At 41.0% G+C, this 22,646-nt stretch overlaps 1 protein-coding gene across 2 annotated transcripts in view; it reads left to right on the forward strand.

Annotated features, from left to right (window-relative positions):
- The window catches only part of LOC146204854 (uncharacterized), a 92,972-nt gene that overhangs the window by 46,369 nt on the left and 23,957 nt on the right, over positions 1 to 22,646 (forward strand). Inside the window, exons 3-6 of one of the 2 annotated variants that reach the window (XM_084589575.1) lie at positions 243 to 995; positions 9,302 to 9,431; positions 16,938 to 17,055; positions 18,628 to 18,706. In XM_084589575.1, the coding sequence (XP_084445701.1) occupies positions 243 to 995; positions 9,302 to 9,431; positions 16,938 to 17,055; positions 18,628 to 18,706 (1,080 nt within the window). Of the gene's footprint in view, positions 1 to 242; positions 996 to 9,301; positions 9,432 to 16,934; positions 17,056 to 18,627; positions 18,707 to 22,646 lie in introns of both variants that reach the window. The other variant, XM_084589574.1, reaches the window with a different exon arrangement.

Below are 22,646 nucleotides of genomic sequence, written 5' to 3' on the forward strand. Positions count from 1 at the left end.
GCTGTTATTGTAGCACTCGATGCATTCTTCATAAATATAATTATAGGCTCTGTCGGAAAGATATTGCACGGAAGGCTTAATGTATGAAGAATTTGGATCATTTGGATCTTATTTTGTATTGACTATTCATTTTGATTTACTGTGCATTGAAGATGACTAGACTAGCTGTGAGTGTATTGCTCTGAAGCCTGCAGAGCAGTGCTTTCTTGATTTTCATTATTGGCTTTGTTTTCTTCAAACAGGTCAAGAAGGCCCAAAATAATGCAAGCTTTCACTGTGGCAATTCAGCTGCGGAAACACAGAGCTCTGGGAATGCCATAATGGGCAATTACATAAGTGCCCTAACACGGTCAAAAACGCCAATTCCTGAGAAGGTTCCAGAAGAGTGCCCCTCTATCAGAGTATCACCGGCCTTACCAAGAATTGAAGCCAGTTTTACAGCATCAACAGTTTCTTCAAGTGAAGATGCTAATGTAGCAAAAATTAAAACACCGTCACCAAAAAAGAAGCCACGCAGGAAGAAATGGTCTGGCGTTAACATAAGTCCAATAATTGAAACATTATCACAGGAGGACCGTTTCAAGCCATTTGATTCTAGCACCCCTCTCCAGGCTACTAACTGCGGTGTTAGGAGATCAGTGCGTAGTGGCAGAAAAAATGCAATATTGTCGCCAGCATCACCTTTCACTCCTGACGTTTGTGATCCCACTGAAGGTGCACAAGGGATGAACCACATCTCCATAAGGACGCCACCTGAAAAGCAGAAAAGCAAAAGGGCTTATTTGCTTGAGGCACTGGAAGGGCATACTCGAAAGCCAGCTGCTTCCAAGACCATAGAGGAGGACCCTCTTAATGGAATTAGCATTCCTTTAATGAGGCATGGCAATGGTCAAATCCCTGCAGAAGATATTGTAGCTCATGCACCGAGCCTCAAAAGTTCACATATATCATCTGAACTTCAGACAGAGAGTGTGGAGCCCATGCACATCGTTGAAGTAAGTCACTTTTATCAAAGTACTGGTGCAGGCTAGTAGGTCACACATAACTAATTTTTCTGTGTCAGCCACTGAAGGGACTGCGTAGCGTAAGTGCCAACTTCCGACTCAAATATTATTCGATACACAACCAGTCATAGTGCTGAAACCTCCCCGTATCCCCTCGGTGACAAATTAGGAAGCAAAGAAAATCCTTGAAAACTAAACAAACCATGCAGAAAGTATGACAAAATCCTAGACAAACTGATTTGTGGAAGGGCAGCTGGCACATTCACTTAAATACTGTGAATCTTGACAGGCAAAAAAAACAAAACATACAAAGCACTTTGCGAAATGTACTGCAGGTAATGTCTACTTTCTTCCGTTGAGCTGTCGGGAGTGTTATTAACGCGACAGCATTAAGAGCTCCATGAGCATGGCCCTGGCTGGTGGCAACTGGTAGATGACATGGCTAAGCACTGATTGGTCATAAAGTTGTACGACATCACACGACTATGTGATAGGACCAGTTTGGCTAAACCTGCCAACGGGAGCTTCTGAAATCGTATACAAGGATGGGAGGAATCGAATTCTTCAGGACCCTTGCATTTCGAGTCAGACATGCTATACCCCTAAGCCACGCACCTGGCATGTTCGTACGGCTTGGTTAAGCAGGGCTTTATATCTACATTTGGAGGGGCTTCATGTAATGCGGTAGCTTACGACAACATACTAAAGAGCATGCGTGGGGCACTAGAGGCACAAAATTAAGGATTTAGTGATCAAGCAAGTACGTGAACTGGGATCCACAAAGGAAGCCACAAACAGGAGCCATTATTGCTGTTGTGTCATACACTTCAATGCGGAGCTTCAGTGTTCACCCTCCCCCCCCCCCCCCCCCCCCCCCCTCCCCACTCACCGACCCCCAAACTTTTTTTATGCAGACTAGAACATTTCTCGATACACAGCGAAGTGAACATGCAGAGTGTGAACAAAGTATGTACAGGAATTCTGGTGATGCATTGTCGCAGCTGAGATTGCGAGCCAGTTCTGCCCGTGTTGCACTGTAGAGAGGCATTACGACAAGGCTGTCGCGGAATTCACACAAGTGGCCTAGATCTCTTATTTTCAAAATGGCTGTGTCACCTAGCACCTAGCATGTCTTTAACATAGCTGAACACTGGTTTCTGTAGGCTTCTATCACATCTACCTTAGGCTTGCTTTTCAGGGGCTTTTCTTGCATTCATTTTTTAAACCAGTGCAAGTACCATGAAGAAAAAAAAAAGTCAGCAAGGCTCCTGACTAGATCTTAGCCTCATTGGTTCAGCAGAAGCAGTAGCTTTTAACGAATAAATATCAAATGATGCAAACATTTAACTCGACAAGTTTAAAAAATAATGAATTCTTTTGACAATTCAAGGAAAGAATTGGCGAGAGTGACTGGATGCAATTACAGAAGGATAAGAACTGTTATACAATTTTAGCTTGATAAACAATCAGTCGTAAGTACTGAACGCTCAAATTACGTGACAGGTTTGTCACCTTTTTTTCAGTGGGTGAAAGAAAAAAGGGAAAAATTTAATACATGCAAAGCAACTGTAAAACATAAATGCCAGCGCGCATAACAAACATCTAGACTATACAAAAGCAGCATGATGCAAAGAAAACAGAACAAAATGTGATTATAATACGAGTTATTTATCGTGGCTCCTCTTCATGCTGCTATATGCTTCCTAGTTTCTGTTATCAGGGGATCAGCAGTTGCATGTCAAATAAAATTTTTGTTTGGTGTTAGTGTTTACACTGTGCAGTCCTTTCAGTGTTGTATTTCATAGCTCACACTGCAGAATTATTCGAGACTTGTATCAGTGTGCATGCATGTCAAGTTCTATCGTCCAATTGCAGTGGTCTGTGAGCATCATGGCATGAACTTTCATGTTCTTTCATCACCCCATTTTTGAGGTCTCAAATTTCTCATTTTTGTAATTTGTAGACTTAAACCTTGCAAATACAGTGTATCTTGGCATGTTTCTTTTCGCATTCATTTGTTCGTGCTCCATCACAAAATATCCTTGCGAGTGGTACAGCAAGCACTGCAGGCTTGCCCATAGTCAGTGCCTGCTCATTCCTCTCCTCAGAGTTTCTGCTTTTCACCTTCTTAATCATTTAATGCCCAGTATTGTGAGTCTATGACATAGCGTTGGCATACCATATATACTCCTTCTTTCATGGAGCCTGCGTAGAAACTTTTAATGTCAACATATACTCAATAGATAGCACTTTCTAGCCAAAATTTTTGTCACTGTGAGCAAGCTGCTTGAAGAAAAAGGGCGGTGGGATTTGTGACATCTAGGGAGCAGCATCCAACAGTACCACATTTTTCACCTTCTGACAACTGTTGCGAGACAAGTGGCAGGATGTTTGTTGAATAAAAACTTGTCTTTAGACCTTTGAGTTGGTTTTAAAGAGTGGATTTCATCTTTTACACAATTTTGATTAGCTGCACCATGAAATAAACGAAACACTGAAAATGATAATTGGCCACATGCTGATTACTCAAATTTTAGTGGCTTTAATAAAATTTTTATCTTGGCTTCTGAATGTGGATGCATGAGTGAGCATAATGTGGAGGTAATCACGTCTCTTTTTTTTTTTTTTTCGATTCCTTGATAATCTGGGCATTAGAGAGTTAAGAAGCCTCTTGGCCACTGCTGTGATCGCCACACAGGGGAACTCTGCATGAGGATCATGCTGGACTAAGCACAAACTGGCTATGGTTCATCTTACTTCACTGGAATGTGCCAAATCTTCAGATAGCAATATGCTTGTTGAGCAGACAGGATTGTGCATGTCCGCCCCGTCTTCTGTTTCTTTGGTGTTAGCTCAACTTGTTTTTCTAACTGAATGCATGAGTACTAAAATAAAATTTCTGCAAGGAGTAGCATTGTCTATCCAGAGTTGTTTTTTGTTTTCCCAGTGTATTCAATTTTTTTTTTATTTTATTTTTTTTTGCATTCTCGCTTTTTTATTCTTTATCTGCACATCTGAAAAGTCAGAATGCCAGTGGTTATGCCAGTGGTAGCATATAAATCCAGCATATTTTAGCTCATGCAGAAACCTTTTACAGATGTGCAGCAGTTGAATTTGCCCAACTTCTTTCATCAACAAAGCCTGCGCTTTGATTGCCGACCTTGTTTACCCCCTTTCCCTTCCCGTTTCTTTTTTTTTCTTTTCATGTTCTCTTCAGCCTAACCCAACAAAGATGAGATTGTGCTTATGCCTGTTGGCAGTTTGCATCAAAATTTGTTGGTTTCCTTACCTCTTCCACTTAGTTTTTGATAAGGAGGTAACATAGAGTATTGGAGTGCGACGTTTGCAGTGCTTTTTGCTACCTGAAGTGAATGAAAGGTGCCCTCGTGTTTCCCTGTGCAGGCCTTCAGGAATGTCCCAGTTCTCTCTTTTTATACAAAGTAGTGTCCATCCTTTCTACTTTAATTACTCTATAGCAGCATGTATGCACGCATTTTGTTCAGGGAGGCAGTGAACTCGGAATATAGTGGCTATTCGAATAATGTACCTTAGCTGCTGTAAGGGTGCATCAAATGCCTCTTGGACTGCACTGAATTTTTTTTAAATTCTGGGTAGCTTTCATGAAGGAAAAAGATAATTGTAATCCAAATAGCAACAATTTTTGTGCAGTTGAACGCCTAAAAGATCACAAGATTCACCCAGTGCAGGTCTTTACCCTGGATTGTACCGTTATTTCAGGTTCTTCCCATGTGCTAGAACACTATACAGGCTTCATTCACACGCTCAGGCTTGTTGAATTATCCCTGCACCCAGTCCAGCCTGGGCTGCGATGCTTTGTGCAAAGCCTGAGCCTGACAGCAGCAAGCGGCAAATTGCTAACTTCGTTTGTTTGCCTGTCTGTCAGTCTGTCTATTCATTTATTTGTTTGTTTCGTTTATTTATTTATACTTTGCAAGTCCGCAAAAGCATTGAATAAGGTGGGTACAGCGTAATAATAAACGTGAAATCACAGAATCACCTTAACAAGTTAAGAACAAGGTGAATTCTAGGCTAGGTTAAAGTTATACCTACAGTGTCCCATTGCAGTGGCTGAGTGGTTGCGGTGCTCGGCTGCCAGCTGCAGTGGCCCCCTTTCGGTGAAGGCAAAAAGCAAGGCGCCTATGTACTGCGCAATGTCAGTGCACGTTAAAGAACCCCTGGTGGTCGAAATTTACGGAGCCCTCCACTGTGGCGTTCCTCACAGCCGCTTTGGCACATTAAAACTTCATAAACCAAACCTAAAGTTATGCAGTGTAAAGGAATTCAGGTTGTCACGGATTAACACAAAAAATGCATGGCAGCAAACTAAAAAAAAAATTAAAAATTGGAAAACACATTGGACAAGTAAGTGCAGACTTTGTCGAAATGCTTTTGCTGTTTCTCATGAAATGATTGGTTAGACATAGAAGCTACTTTTTCAAGGAAATTGTTCTGCTTTTTGATAGCATAAGGTAGCACCAATGAAGTGGAAGCTTTCGTTTTGCCATAGGTGAGCTTGAAGCTAAAAATATATGAAGCCATCTGCACTTCTCCTGAGATGTGGCCTTGTGTTACTCACATATACTTTTGGAAGTTAAAGGGGTGATGATGTGGCGCAATTCTAACGGTTTAAGTGAAGTGTCTTGTTTGTTCTGTATTATGCTAGGATTTCTGCTGCAGATTTGAGTAATAAATTGTCACCTTATTTTGGATGGTTTCCAGTATGCAGGCTCAGAAATTTTGACATGATGACCTTATTATATTCTGGTTAGGACCAACAAATGTCAAATGAGCTGGTTTACGAATATCATTTATAGGATTTTGTTACAGGAATAGCTAGTGGGTAAAGGTGCTTATCGAGGTTCTCTTCAGCAGCACAAGCAGTGGGCAGGCGAGCAATGCAAAGGGGGTGATGGCGCGTGCCTTGACAGCTGTAGCTCAGCTTAGTCTCGCGCCATTCACTCTCAATGTCACCTTTGTCTGTTGACACGCCACTGACACTGCCCGTGAATACAAGAGTGGAGAAAGGAAAGGGACATTAGAAGAGCTGCGCTTGTGTCTTTCTCCCACCGGGGTAGCAGCAGGCCATGACAGAGAGTGCGGGAGGATGTTTGCCACCTCGAGCAGACGAGAGGAATGGCAAACACCTACACATACTATTGTTTTAGATGCTTTGGCACAAATGGCTTAGGTGTGTGCCAACCATGAGAGGTGATATGCGAGATGAACATCTAAGAATATCTGTGTAGACATTCAGTTCATGCTGGCATTGCAAATGCAGCAATAAAATCTTTTTGCTGCTCCTTCTCGAATGGCACGAAATTGTTATTATACTGATTCTCTTTCATCATGCTACATGTGCATCTGCATCTGAGGTCACATGGACTTTGCTGTATGGGTAATGGTGTGCAGTCAGTTTGCAGTGTAAAACTAATCCTCTTTTTAAAATTTTTGCCATGGTGGTTCAGTGGCTAAAGAGTTCACTGCTTAACCAAGCATTGTTTATATCAACTCCTGGCTGGAGCAATCTCATTTCAATGGAGGCAAAACGCCTTAGTGTACTGCTATGCCACTGCATTAAAATTATAGGCGGTCAGAGTTAATCACTAGCCTTCCACTACGGCTTCTCTCATAACCCATGTTTAGCTTTGGGTTGTTAAATCCCGTATGCCATACTATACCTCATTTTGCTAGTATAAAGAATCTCTCCAACTGCTTGTTTTTAATGCTGAGATGCTTTTATTTCCCGAAATGTTTTTATGGCATGTCTGGAAGCCCGCTGACTATTTTTCACTACATGGAAATGAGGCAGTTAGCATATGCTCTCCCAAATAAATACCTGGCTAAACACTGGCTACTTCTTTGCTCGCCAAAACAATTATCCTTTGCTTCATCTTTGTCACTAGCTTTGTTGCAGCATTCCATTTCCATGCATCACAGGTAATCTGTTGCCTACAATCAATTACATTTTCCTGTACTTTCATAATTCACCAGTTACTTTTTTCATACAGTAGCGTTCCGAGTAATTCAGTAATCAGTAACTTTGTTTTGTTTTGTTTTCCCTAAAGTAAGTTGTAGCCAACCTTTGAGAAACTTAACTTATAGCTGAACACTGGTGCTAGCGAGAAACTTCCTTTTGTGACAGACAGAGAACGGACTGGCTGCAGATATGCATCACATATGTTCATGTCTGAGCTGTCACGGGATCGTCGCTATATCCTATGGCAGTTCCCGTCTCGAGAATTATCACATGTCTGCTGTGTAGGCCTGGTGGCACAGCAACTTATATCCCACTACACCCAACTTGGCAGCTTCCACAAGCAGCATGAAGGCATGGAAGGCATGGAAGGCATGTAAAGCAAAGATTCCATTGAAACTAACACTACTACTGCAGACTTATACATGTTACAAAAAATAAGTAACCGATTAGAATTACAATTACTCCATCCGAAATGTAATCGATTGCAGGCATCAGTTACAGCCCCGCAAAAGTAGCTGAACAATTACAGAAAAGAAAACGATTACTTTTGCATTACTTTTCTTCTAGCAATTTATTCATTTAACACAAGTGTACAGAGACGACAGAGAAACTGCGGATTGCGGGATATACCGTTAAACATTGTTAATTTTCAAGAGCCATTTTCCCCGTGTTACCGTTGCTAATCCTCCTGCGTTTCTTCATGAAGCGGTCCATGGGAATGTGTGTTTCAATGTTAGAAAGTCAAGAAGGAAGCAGCTTTCTTGATTGAAACAAATTGGCTATGCATGTACTGTTACAAAAAGCATCCAGAGATGGCGACACCAGCAAAGACTGAGATCGTGGAAAGACCAACTCGCGAGACAGACAGGCACATGTGGCCATACCATTTGGTGGAATGGCGCAATCGCTCTCGTTTCGTCCCTGTGCCTTGTCTTTATGCACAAAGAAAGCTTTCTTCCAGTATAATCACCGCATCACTGCACCCCTCTAGCTTGTACAAGGGAGCGACCTGCTCAAAAGCAACTGCGCTACTGTGCCAGGTTCTCTCACGTTTACTTATTTTTAATTTTAAAAAGTAATTGAATTACCCAAAATGTTACAGTTTGAAAAAGTTACCAATTAATTACAAAATTTGATAAAAACATAATTGATTACAAGTAATCAATTACTTGTAATATGTTATGTACAAGTCTGAACTGGAAGGCATTGTATATGAGCTGGTGTGCAAGGTGTTTGTATTGTATAATGCTGCTCTTCCCTTCTGCACATTCGATGTGAGTGTTCAGTGCACCTGCTGATCTTTTGATGAGGAAACGTGATAAAATTGGTGACAGTGTTAGCAATGTTTAACAAAATGTCAAGAATGCCACACTAATTCATTGTAACTTGAGGAAGTCAATGTGGCAATAAAAATTGGAAGGAAAGCAATGCAAAAGTATAATTTATTAGTTTTCTGTAACAGTTCAGTTAGCTTCCAGGGGCTGTAACTGACCACTGTAGTCAGTTACATTTCAGATAGAGTAATTGTAATTGGTTACTTAGTTTCTATACAGTGTACAATATTGCTTTGTTGTTAAAATGGCCTAACTTTATTCAGTGGCCTTACCAGGTGTCTGGAGCAAAAGAGGAATGGAAAGCAAAACAATCAAAATTTCAGAGAATGTTCAGGTCATAAACTCCTGTCCTACCTACTTCCATTACTTTTCGAAAGGACATTCCCTTTCCATTGATCTGCTAGGTAAGGAGGGAATGTTCAGGTCATGAACTCCTGTCCTACCTACTTCCATTACTTTTCGAAAGGACATTCCCTTTCCATTGATCTGCTAGGTAAGGATGGCCATATAAAGCTACATTGCTTTGTTTAAAACTTGGCAGAAAATGGGCACCCAAATTTTACTGCTGTGAATTTTTTTCAACTTGTAACAGAACCTCTTGCAGTTCTTCTACCTAGCAGCACCTGCCACGGGAGCTCAGTAGTTTAAGGCACTTGTCTGCTGAGCTTGAGCATACGGGTTTAATTCTCACTGTGGTGGCCAGGTTTCATTTGAGACACAATGCAAAGGAACCTGTGTGCTGTGCAATGTGGGTAAGAACCACAGGTGGTCAAAATTAATCCAGAGCCCTATCTCTCCCTTCACTCCCCTCCTTCATCCCTTCTCTTGTGGTGCAGTTGAGGTGTCCACTGAGAAGTCATCTTCCCTTTCCCCACAACCAGTTTTAATTTTCATTTTCTATCTAGTTTGCATTTATGTTTGTTGCCTTTTTTTTATGGCCTCTTATTTTTCCTTCAAATTTTTAGAAGACAGGCAAGGGCTGTGTAGAACAGCCTCAGGCTGGGCCCAAGATCCACGTCACCTTCGAAGAATCACAGAAAAGTGAAAAATTGGACAATGAAGAGCCAAGAAAAAGGAAAAAAAAGAAGAGAAAGAGTTTGTGATCATTTGCTTTTCATTATTCACTATGGGGTTTCTTTGTTCTTGACTGAAACTCAGTTTTCCTATGTATGTACAGCCCCCAAAAAAAGGTGTATAGACCAAGATATTTGCTTAAGCTATTTAGTTGGGCTTCCTACTGACACTTCAAAACTTTGGATTAAGGACATGAGGCCCTTCTGCTTTTGAAGTATTATGGTCACTGAGGATTCAAAACAAAGAATGCTGCAGGACTTGAAGCAAAACTCTTTCGTGGTATATGCTTACAATGGGGGGTATACTACTAATTAAATTTCAGAAAATCTGGATTATTTAGCCTTTAGAGCCTTGCTTGCCAGTTTGAATACTGGCGTTCATCACATGGTTTAGAAGGCGATTGATTGTGGAGAACTACTGAACAGAAGTAACTACTGTAATATCCCAAATCACCTCCCACCACCTCGTTAGGCAAAATATTGATTATGTTAAGACCACTGATTCATCACCTATCCCTGCAAAATGTACCCTGCAGGACTCGCATCTTGCAGAGAACATCCTCATGAACATTGAGACCACCAGAAAAAAGTCTGAAAGAGGGGACAGAAAGAAACTCTTTTTGTTTACACGTTCTCCCAAATGTTCACGGCCCGAAAGTCCAAGGACGGCTGTGCATAAGAAAAATGATCGAGATTACAAATGCAATCATTTCTTTGTTCGCAACCGCAAGGAAATCTGTTTATGTCCGATATGGAAGTGAAAGTGATTTGCTGTGCCAGTACAGGCGTTGTCGCAGTTTTTGTACTGCATTCACCTTTGGGCAGAGGTTGATGGTGGTTACAGATCTGAATCATGCTCTCCTAGAATTGCCATTGCACAATGTTTTATGAGTCTCATGAACAAGGTAACATCTCATGATAAATGTTGAGTGTATCTCTTGTCAAGCCATGCTAGATGGAAACAAAAAAAGCACGTAGCTTTTTTTTTTTTTTTTTATCGGTTTCTGAGACATGGCCCACCCCGCATTTTCTACGAATTTCAGGGGTCTCAGGAGGGGGGGGGGGATGACTTAGAATATTGCGGCACTTCGAGCACTGAAAACAAAGCAAATAATCAAATACAATTGCAAACAGTAGCAATAATATGGTAGTACAAAAAGGACTTTTGGACTTTTGCTTTAACCAAACATAATGGCAAACAACTACAGACGTTATATGTGTGCACAAAAGAGTAAAAAGAGAAAATTGTCACCTGCAGTGAATTTGAAGGCATTTTAATTTCACTTATGTGGGCCTAATAAAAGAAAAATATTTTGCAGGTGTATACCTAAATTCCAGACTTTATTGTTCTATTAGTATTATAAATGTTGTTTTATTGTCCACACACAATATATAGTAGTGCACAGGGCCCATATGTAGGAAAATGGTGATGTGTTAACACACCAAGGAGGGTGCAGCATGGGGAGTGCTCTGCTTTCTTGCGTGCAATGTGAAACTTCCTGCGTGCAATGTGAAATGCCCAGCGGTAAGTGCATTTTGGAAACTGTACTCCTATGACCATCTGTATGCATTATTTTCATTTGACGGGCGAGTTTCATGAACAGTGCTCTTAAGTATCCAGATGTAGGTAAAAGCTGGTAAGCTCACATGTAACCAGTCAGCCATACAACAGCAATGATAGCACAGTGAAGGTTTGACCGCAAAAGAAAGCAATAGAATCAAAATGGCTGTGACGTGTTGCGATGAACAGTTTTGAAAACAAAGATACTACATGGTCTACACCTGTACATAGTCTGCAAAGAACAAAATTTTGAATTGCAACCATATGCAACATTCTGCAAATTATAGTACCTTATATGGATGATTCATTGACATGGAGATAACGATGAAATATTTTTAACATGGAATACTAATTTAGCCTGTGGTGATAGTAAGATGTATGAAAAAGCTGAGGTGAAGCATGTTTTAGCACAACTGCTGAAGAGTAGGCAATTAGCATGGAAGCTTCGTGGATGTGGTGCTGCTTGTGTGGTTATAGCTTGATCAAACAATACATATGGAGTTTAAAATCATTTCTGATTGTGGCCAGGATCCAAGATGGCTGTTATATATTTCAGTTTCGCATGTAATGAGGTTTTATGCCAAGTTATTTCAACAAGAAAAGGTGCTTACAAAAATTTCCAGGTAGCCAATTAAGCCTCTGGCAGCTGTTGCTTATTCATTGTGACACTTCCATCTGAGATCAGTGATGTGGATGTGTAAGTATATACAGAATGATGCTGGACTTGATATAGCAGAGTTTTGATGGAGGCGAAACACAGGGCGCCCATGTATTGTGTGATGTCAGTGCATGTTAAAGAACCCAGTGTGGTCGAAATTTCTACAGCCACTATTACAGGAGAGAGGCCGTGGTGCTCCAGGTGCTCCACACGGTGATATTTAGCAATTAGTATCACTTGGCGGCTCGCCAAACATGGACACTTTTGAAAAGGTGCACTGTGGATGAAATTCGTTGAGCCGTAGCGCCATAGCAAGTTAGTAAAATCAAAACTAAGCTGTTTCACACCACATAATGCCACAAGCAAATAAATTAATCAGGAATTGGGACTAAAATATTTGGTAAGTTAACAATTTTCAACAGCAATTTATATTACTGACGGAGTATGTAAGCTGCAAGTTTTCTTTGGCATTCTTTCATCTAAGTTAGCTTTTTTTTTTCTTAATTGTGCATCAACTTGCATTTCATGGTAAGAGCAGATACTGTGGCATTTATGCAAAAATTACATAAAAAATGATTACTAATATCAGGTAAATGTGCTATTGAGCCAATCACTTTTTAATGCTAGGGCTCAGGTTAGCTAAGGTGGCAGAAGTTCCTATTTGAATGTAGTAAGTGACCATTTGTGTCAAACTAAATTAGCATGCCATTAAAAGCATCACAGTGGGAAGAAGGAAATACTGAGCAAGGCAGTAGTGGTGAAAAATATGAATAAATGCGGGTAACATCAGCAATAATGGGTACTGCATTACATGACATTGTGTAGTGTAGCTGTTAATAAAGTAAACATCCACATTTGCTGGCTTCTAACCAACACTGAAAATAGTATGCGTTTTGCTGTTTAGTGTAATGTTGTGCCACACGCACTTGACCCAAGATGCAGCATTAATTAAAAGGGAATTCAATTTTTTCTGAGAGCAAGCAGTGTGTTATCCCCTTGGCTTTCACCACAGTCACAGTGATAAGTGTTGCATATTTTACATAATGCATAATTAATGGTGCATATTCAAGTGTGTTTTAGTGGCATCATAATATCAATGTCAGAGGAGTCAGTTGGAATGCTGCAAATCGTTGTTAGTTCTACTGAAATAGTGCACGAGACTTCAATAACCAATTACTTCTTGGTCTCTAGAGCCCCGCCACGATGGCTCAGTGGTTAGGAAGCTCAACTGCTGAACCCAAGGATGCGGCATCGAATCCTGACCGTGGCAGCCGCTTTTCTATGGAGGCGAAAAGCAAGGCACCCATGTGCTGTGCAATGTCAGTGCATGTTAAAGAATAATAATAGAGTGGAACGTTGAGCTAGTTGGTCTAACATCTTTCATAAAGGCAGCAGAGCAGGCAACAAAACAGAAGAAGCACACACAGACGCAAGGACAATGCTGCACTGACAACTATATTGATCTGAACCCGCACATCTTCTCCCTTCACTTCACCTCTGCAGCAAACTTCTTCCTTAACTTTAACATCCTGCCGGTAAGCGTAAAAAATCCATTTCCTTTTTCAACAGTACCACCGAAGGCGTGCTAATACTTCGGTCTCCAGAGTTCCTTATTGCACATGCTTCTAAAATTTCCCTTGTTAACCTGTCCTTATTTCTCCTCAAAACCCACACATTGTGAAGGTCAGCTGGGCATTTTTGGTCTTTGCAAATCACGCAGTTTTTGCAGTGCACTCAGAGTTTAGTGCCAGACTTCTCCGATATTGCTGCAGCGTGCTCTCTAAAAACAGAATGTTTAATCATTTGTACATGTGCATGAAAGAGGGATAAGGGTAAAAAAATCTTGGCATGTTTGTTTCCACTGTATTACTGTTATCTTGAATTCTCAAGTATATGTAATTGTAATTGTATATGTAATCAATTGCACAGTTATCCAAGTATATTGCACAAAGCATTTCAATGCAGTAATCTGGAACAACGTCCAAATTCAAGTTTATTGTACACATGTGAATGTGACATATATAAAAATAATTACAAGGGGGGGTCCCATAGTGAAAACACTGCACTGTGACCTGAACTAATTAGAATGAATTAGGAAATTGCAGTAGTAGTAACAGCATTTGTACAAAAAAAATATATAGTATGTTACAACAAATATAATGCGAGAAGAAAGGGAGAAAGAAAACTATGCTGAAATTATAAAATAACCCACATAGAAATAATCTGAAACACAATGACAAGCAGTATCATAGCAAATATTAAAAAAAGAAGCAACAGCAGTGAGGAAAGTAATACGAGAATAGAACACAAGTGTGCATTATACAAATACAAGCAAGCTGTTATCAGCCAGAAACTAAATTTTGAAAGTAATCTTTTACAAGGTGTGTTTATGAGGCATTTCATTAGGTGGCGGCATTGAATAATTGAAGAATAAAAGATAGGTATTAGCCCTTTAACAAATGTATTGAAGAACTTGGTTTGATGTCCAGAGGTACGCTAATCCGTGCTTTGGTTGATGCGAATCCTACTGTGAAGATGCCATATTTAGTGTGCATTATTGGCAGGAGGGAAATACTTCTTGATGAAAACCTAGCAATATTGGGATTAGAGGTGTGCACGGGCTGAAATTTTGAGCCCGAACTTGGCCCGGGCCCTATGCAGACCGAGCCCGGCCCGACTCGACATGCTATAATTGCAGTTGAAGCAATGATACAGAAGGAAATAATTTCAGGGTGATACATTTATCTAAGATCTTGAAATGTTGAGTTCTCATGTTTAAAATGACATTTTCTTTTAGAATTTACTAGTATGGAGGCCCAGCACATACGCAGAATTATCATTATAACTTATTGTGCAAATAAAACAAGGCATGCATTGATGAAGGCTTGGTGCAGTTTTGGCACTCTTGGATAATGGATCCAGCTGCGCTGAAGTTTCTTTCGTTGCTGTAACTTGTGGCTGGAATGATTAACACATTCTTAGCTAGGAAAGCAAGTTTTGGTCAAGCGCGTAGCTTCTTTGCTTTTTCAAAAGTGTGCTAGCTTTTAATCTAACAAAGGGATTGATTCTGTGGCCAAGTACTCAGTAAGCTTGCCTGGCTCACTATGTGCCTTTCAAGCGAGCTTTTCGTGGCGCCGCCACTGCAATGCCTGTGCCGAGAAGCAAGAGGAAACTCGTGCACTGCAGATGCTTTGAGCTGTGTCCTGCTTCAGTCGAAGCCATGTTGAGGCAGGAGCAAGCCACAACAGAGACACATGATAGGCGACATTGTGTCACAAATCTCAAAACGAGTACCTTAGCATCTGCGTCGGTGTTACCCAAGATCCATTCATGGCGAGGAAGCATGGAGGAAAGGCGGTTCGAAGCCATGAAAGAACTCTGAAACTCTTGCTTGGGAAGGATGTGGGAAAATGCTGTGCATTCTCGCCTATCTCACCATGGCTGTATTCGCTCTTCTACCAACATTGCACGTGCTCCTGATCGGGGTGTTCGACCCAGCTCAGCTCACCTAAGACAAATATACCTTGGCCTGGGCCCAGCCTGAGCCTAAAGGAGACGGCTTTCAAGCAGCCCGAGCCCATGCACAGCTTTAATTGGGATGAGTAAAATTTTGAAGATATATAAACTGGAGAAAATTGTGGCCATTAACAAAATGATATGCAAAAACTCCTAAGTTATATATGATTGGGCTGGAAAAAAGAGCAACTTTAAGGTCCTGAAAAAACGCAGAAATATTTGCACCGTATGGACTGAATGTAGTGATATGTAGAGCTGGATTTAGTACGTGTTGTAGTGGTGCGATATGCGAATGATATGGGAGACCCCAAGTTGTAATGCAATAAATGAGATGACTATGCATGAAAGTGTGCCATAAGCAGTTTTTTCGAAGAAGAGCAACATGAAAGTGAAATTTTAGGAAGACATCAAGTTCAATTCCGAAAACTGAACACTGATCGGCAGGAAAAATAAGATGAGAGTCTGTGGAGATCATATGAAAGGGGCACAAACAAAAAACCATGAATTTCGTTTTCTTAAGGTCGATTAGTAAATCATTACTCTAGCTGACACCACGTGGACTCATTATTAAAATTGTCATTGAGATTAGATTAGTGGTATTAAGGCAGGAATTACGAGCTAATATAGTCATAACATCCGCATATAAGAAACATTCAGAAGACACAAGACTGTATGATAAGTCGTAAATGTAAATTTGGAATAGCAAGGGCCCTAGAATGGAGCTTTGAGGCACTACTATATCTATTATTCTAGTGTTATATAAAATTCCAGAGATGATAGCAGTCCTTTCACGATTGCATAAATAACTGTGGAGGAGTTCTAGCATGGGGGGGTCATTAATACCAAACGCGGAAAGTTTTAGGTGGAGGATATTGTGGTTAATTAAATCAAACTGTGCTAATGTAATTGCCATGATCAATTTCGCTTTTGCATTTATCAGAGAAAGCAAAGTGAGGTTAGTGGTGTAATGAGAGCGAAAGCCAAATTATTTTCGATATAGTAAGGAAAACTTATCGAGGTAGCTAGAAAGTCGACGTTGAATAAGTTTTTCAATTACCTTGCTATTGTAAGATTATTGTGTTTAGTAAGATATTCTGTGTTGTAAGATTATTGTCTTTGTTGCTGGGGGCCTTTCTTGGCAAATGTTCCTAGAAACGAAAACTTGGTTTGAAATAGCTTTGAGAAAAATATGCAACCCTTAACTGGAAGGTAGCAATCACTTGCAATGATTGTTAGTATTAATGTTAATATTCTTGTGGTGTTTTATTATGCTGCTCTCACTTATTTCTGCAGCGTGTAAAAGCACTGTCACAGTGGATATGTCTGGCAACATGTGCAAAGTGAACCACTTGAGGTTCCGGCTTTACAGACAATCTTACACCTTCACACAAAGCACTAAATTTATGCAAACATTTAATGAACTTCATTTTGTGCATTGACAAGCTAGATGCATAATTAGCATGGTTCAAAGTAGCATGAAACCTCTGGGCTGAGAGAAGCATGAGAACCAAGTTTCTAACGCATATTGTGTGTTGCAGCTCATACTGAGTGTGACAGTATTTTCATGGCCAACTTAAGCTTATGTGTTTTTGCAATTTACTTTTGCTTTGTTTGCTGCTTATTTCTTTTAACTCATTCAGTATTGGTTATCATGATTGTTTGATCCTTGCAATGCCATACTTGAGGCGTTCGCCTTGTCTGTGTCCAGTCTTTCATCGAAAGCAGGACATGCTTAAGGATTCACCAACTGAATGCATTTGCTTCTTCTACATGCATTCTTATTCTTCCAGAAGACTTGGTTCCAGTTTGGTTGTACGACAACTCAAATCGGCAGCGCCAGCGTGGAAAGCTTGATGTGACTTTGTATGATGTCTACCTTTCGCTTGCAGCAGAGATTATTGAAATGGAAAGGTAACATATACTCTCGTTTATTGGCAGTTAATGAGCTGGGCATACAGTGCTATTAAATACAGCAGTCACACTGATGTCCTAAAAAATTGGAGTTGGAACACACACGTGCACGCGCACTGCTGATTGTTGGATAATGAGAGTATAGGTAATGTGTCAGTCAGTGTAATGTACTACGCACCATTATATTACAAGATGCTAGGAATGTCCAAAGATCAGACTGTGCACACTAATTAACAGCATTAACAGTGATAGGCTGGATTATCGTCACTGATGGAGGGACTATTGGTCTTGGTACTTTTTGATTATTGCTTTTCTATCACTCCCTAGCTTACACAAAAATTACCTTCTGTGGAAGGCAATACTGTGATAGCAAAATACAACATATGAGGGTTCATAATCTTGAGTACATACTGAACGTAGAAGGTAATGATGAAAATGGATGAGAAAATAAGGCACCTCACAATCCAGCACAGTGCCGCAGTAATGTGGTTTGTTTACAATGCATGAGCAGGGCTGAATTTTTTCATTCATTGTATTTTGCTTTGTTATCTAATAATTCTGGTAGTCTGGATTGTTTTTCTTTCTCATACATAGTATTAACTGTGGTGGCGCAGTGGCAGGGGCATTTTGCTGCTGAGTACAAGGTCGCGGAATTAGAAATTGTCCTAGGTAGATTAATTTCAGTGGGAGGCGAAATGCAAATATACCTGCATGCTGTCTAATGTCAGTGCACATTGAAAAAGGTCAGCTTGTCAAAATTCATTTAAAGCCCTCCACTACAGAATCATTTGTAGCTGTGGAACATTAAACCTCCCAACTATACAATACCATTTATTGAGTGGCTGCGCATGCATCCAACCTTAGCGCTGTTTTAGGCAGCAGCAGTTGGTCGCTGGTATTAAAATGTCATCTAGTCTGTTATACTGTTAACATTTGTTCTAAACTGTTACAAGCAAAACATCTTGCTAGAATGAAATACTTCTCTCCAAGCATCTCATGTAAGCATATTCTAATTTAACATTACTGTTTGCTAAAGTCACTGAAGATTTATTAACTGAAAACACTTAACTGGTGTTTGCATAAACTTAACATTGATAGCTTATGTGCTGTTAATTGTAAGTGTAGGTGTCCCTCAGAAGTGAGACAAATACTGTACCTTTCCTTTCCCCCAAAATCAAACCAACTAAAGTCATTTAACACTTTGCCAAACTTTGTGCCAGTCTTTCCATGTTAAAACTGACAAGCAAAGCCACACCGAACAGTGCTTTCGCATGTCTTGATCGGCTTAAGTGGAATAAACCCTGGCTAATTTCTTGGCCTGTATGATTGAATACAAATGTTCGTATTGTTACTTCGTAGCTAATTCTATTGGTGCTATGTCTCGCATCACCATGGGTAGGAACAGGCACAACACTGTACAAGTAAACATTGCTAGTGAAATTTTATAGATATGTTCATTCTATTTTCTAAAAATATTTATCTCTGAAAAGGACGTATTCTGAATGTCTCTGTATTGCACTTCTATCGTTTACTGCCCCCCCCCCCCCCCCCCTTCTTCTTTTTTCCCCTCAGGGAAGAGTGCAAATCTAAAGAAAAAAAAGAAGTCCTGGAAATGTTCTACGAAGAAGTCGTCAAGGATGCTACCAGAATTGTAAGGCTACTTTCAGTGTCCGTGTCAAGACAGCTCTTATAAAATGTGCTGGGACCATGTTTGTTAGCATGTTTTACCCGTGCTGGTGGTAACACTGTTGAATGTTCATTACGTTTATGCTTACAATGCTGTAATATATACTGCACAAAACGAATTGGTGACTTAATACTCATGGCTGCAGTTGCACTTGGTAGACCATTTTCTAATTGATATCAGATACTTGTCCATTACCCCATAATGATATTTTTCAAACTGCCCAGCATACGTTGCCCTGTAATGATATGCTTCAAGCTGCCCAATATAGACTCAGTTATGAAGAAATTAATAAAGACACTCTAGACTGCTCATTGTCTCAAAGGGAAACAATGAACTTGAATGACTGTTTCGATCACTGAGGAAGTGTTTAATGACAAAGACATTAGGTATCAGCAGCAGGCCACAGATTATACTAAAAACAGTGCACTGTCTCATTGTGTGCAGTGGGTTTGGTTTCATATGGGGGGGGTGCTGCTCATTGATGCTACAGTAAAACCTCGTTACCAGAGACACTCAGGGGACCCAAGAAAGCTGTCTCTTGTAACCAAAAATTCTTTCCAACTCTCGTATGTGCGGCAGTTTAGATTTTCTTATCTAAATTCTGTTCCATATGAGTGTTCTTCCTGTTTCAATATATAAGGAACCGAGAAGCAGTGCCTCCTCTTGACGGGGAAGTCAAGAGGAGGCACTCCTTCTCGACAGTGACTGAAACAACGGGGACGTTTTGACTTCCTAGTCAAGAGGAGGCACTCCTTCTCGGTTCCTGACATATTGAAACAGAAAGAACACTCATATGGAACAGAATTTAGATAAGGAAATCTAAACTGCCACATATACGAGTTGGTACGACTCAACATGGTACAAGTCAGCTGCATTGCATGAGCTTACCCGGTTTGTGTCTCTTCTAAATAGCGAAGAATTTACTTTAGGGACCTGAAAAAGTTGTCCTTAGTAACAGAGTGTCTCTTGTAACCATATCTCTTGTATGCAATGTTGTTAACATGACAAACATAGGAAAACCAATCAAACCATTTTAAAGTGTCTCTTATAACCGAGTGTCTCTTGTAACCATGTCTCTTGTAACAAGGTTTTACACTGGCGGAATATGCTTGCTAATTTCTACTGCTATGCAAGATCAAACTTGTTTTAATTACATGATATATTTCTTGGAACTATCCCCTCTTCACTCACAGATAATATGCATATGGATCATTCCATGTCAAATACTCCAGAGTTTGCACTTGACCCTCTCAGATTTCTTTCATAAAGTTTGTATCTCTGTATTGAACTTTCAAAAGTGGTCTCTCTTGATCATTTGGGGAAAAAATCTCTTGTAACAGCCTTTTACCAGTAATGCAGTGCTAAACTTTGGTATTTTTTCTTTCTTCTTAAAGCCAAAGACTGACTGACTGATTTATTTATTTATTTATTTTTATTATTATTATTGATTTTTTTTTTGAGGGGAAGGCACAAGGCCACTGTGGGGAAAGGAGGTAATAACGTTAGTATCTCGAGGTCTTAGTCAGTGTGCACTACGTATTCATTTTTCTTTGTCAGGACCCAATCAGAAGGGCCTTAGTCAGTAGCCCTACACCACCCAGGTCGGCTGCTTTGGCTCCCATATGTGGCAAATAGGAGCTGTGTGTTGGTATCCATGAACAGTGCAGTGTGGTAATCTGTGTGCTGGAGGGGCTGTATGACCATTCTTCCAGTTTCGAATGCAGCACATTGCTAGATTCACTGGACGAGGTTCACACAGCAGGGGAGCCTGCAGTGCGGGCATGTTACCGCGGTGATATCAGGTCGTCACAATTTTGCCAGAGTATATGGGGTGTATGATGAGTAAGCGTAAACTTTGTTGAAAAATACTTCTTGGGATCATGTCAGTTGTGTCTTGCACAAAAATAGGACTGGCGGAGTGAGTTCTTAGTTGCGGAAGAGACTTAAATTGCGGAAAGACACACTGGCAAGGTGGTAGCTAGTGAGGAAGTTATGCTCCTTGGGAGCTTATACGTGCTTGCCCTGAGGGGGTAAGGAAAAACTGATCGTCCCACGTGCCGTAGCAGCAGCGGCTTGTGCCGCCATAATGCCCCCGGGCACGCCCGTGTGCCCCGGTGTATGATTTTATCTGCCTGTGCACACCCGCAGAGAATGCGTTGGAATGCTGTGCCATCCTCCAAAGAAGGGCAAAGAGTTGCTAAGTAAGCTGTGCATGAATCAGTAAAGACTGACCAGTTTGATACTAGCATGTAAGAGGGCGGAAATGATTCCTCAGATTGCAAGCAGGTCAGCGTGCAGGGGGATACTGGAAAGAAAGTGGCATGTGCATGCTGCTGAGTAGACGAAGGTCTGCGTACAAACCCACGCCATTCAAGCTTGACCGCCAGAGAGAGCGGTTATCTATGTAGATGTTGAGATTATCTGAGTGCATATCCGCAACTTGACACATTGCAGGGGGAACACTGTAGTGAGCTATGGGGTGCAAAATTGCCGAGAGGTGATTGGAGTATACCATGTAGAGTCTGAGTGAGTGGGGGAGCATCATCATGTCGCTAGAAGTTCCAAGCCAGAAGGCACCACCTCGTAGGTTATTTTCCAAGCGAATTTGATGTTGAATGTTGGCCTGTCTTGCAGTGGTGGCAAGACAACAGCAGATTCAATTGCGGGTACCTTGGTGTGTTTAGGGAGCCCACTGGTGGTTTGTTGTGTAGACCTATGTAGGCAGTCGAGATTCTTGATGTTGGTGAAAGAGAATGTATATATGGGAGCACCATATAAGATTTTTTCCTCGTCAACAGCCCTATCGAGGGCATAACAAGCTTGTTGTTTTGCTCCCCCAAATTTATTGGAGGTGCAATGTACTGTGTATAGCATGGCCAGCCATGTCTGTTGTAATACGCGCACCCACTTTTGGGGACTTTTACAGCTGGTGATACGCAAACCTAGTATTGTAGTCAATTCTTTTTGGGTTTTTATGGTGCATAGCCCAATATGAAGCAAAATGCGCATGTACGGACTGGTCCAATGCTTACCATCTATGACCCTGCCGTGGTGGTGCAGGGGTTAAGGCGCTCGACTGCGTGCCCAAGGATACGGGATCGAATCTTAGCCACGGTGGCCACTTTTCGATGGGGCGAAAAGCAAGGTACCCGTGTGCTGTGCGATGTCAATGCATGTTAAAGAACCCCAGGTGATCGAAGTTTCCGGAGCCTTCCACTACGGCACCTCTCATAGCCTTAGTCGCTTTGGGACATTAAATATCATAAACTAAGCCATGAACCAGCTTACCGCGTATGCCGGTAAGTCCAATTTTCTGAGGGGAAAGTTGCAGTTCTATATTGGTAAGGTGCTGACTTCGTTAGCATAGATCGTGAATTGAGCCGCCTTGTCATGTTGGAGGTTCTCTGCTACTCTGCATGGGGCCAGATTAATCAGCACAGGCCCCAAGATGGAACACTGGGAAAGTAACATGTGGTTATTTATTATAAAATAATAGAAAAAAACTGAAGTAAGATATTTGCCAGCCCTGGTATCTGCTACCTGAACATCTGAACCACCTGAACAGGAGTGGCAGAAAGAAAGAGATGGCAAGGGGCAGGGAGAAGAAGTCACAGAGGTGAGAGACAGGGGGAAAGGACAGCCTGGAGAACTCCCTTATCTAAGTAACAGGTGTTTGAGATCCATCCAGGCACCATGCAGTGTAAACGAACTGGTCCTGCTACAAGGAAATTCCTAATTCAATTCTGGGTACACTGGCTAAAATAGTGATAGGCAAGCTCTTCAAGGAGAACGTCATGGCGAACATCATCAAATGCTTTGTGCATATCGATGGCCAGCAAGTAGTCGTGCATGCTGTGTGATGACGCACCGCATAAGCCAGAGACAATGAGCCCAGAGATTGCTA

The sequence above is a fragment of the Amblyomma maculatum genome, chromosome 1 (assembly GCF_055883805.1).
Source record: "Amblyomma maculatum isolate TAMU_Amacu chromosome 1, ASM5588380v1, whole genome shotgun sequence".
NCBI classification, from domain to species: domain Eukaryota; kingdom Metazoa; phylum Arthropoda; class Arachnida; order Ixodida; family Ixodidae; genus Amblyomma; species Amblyomma maculatum.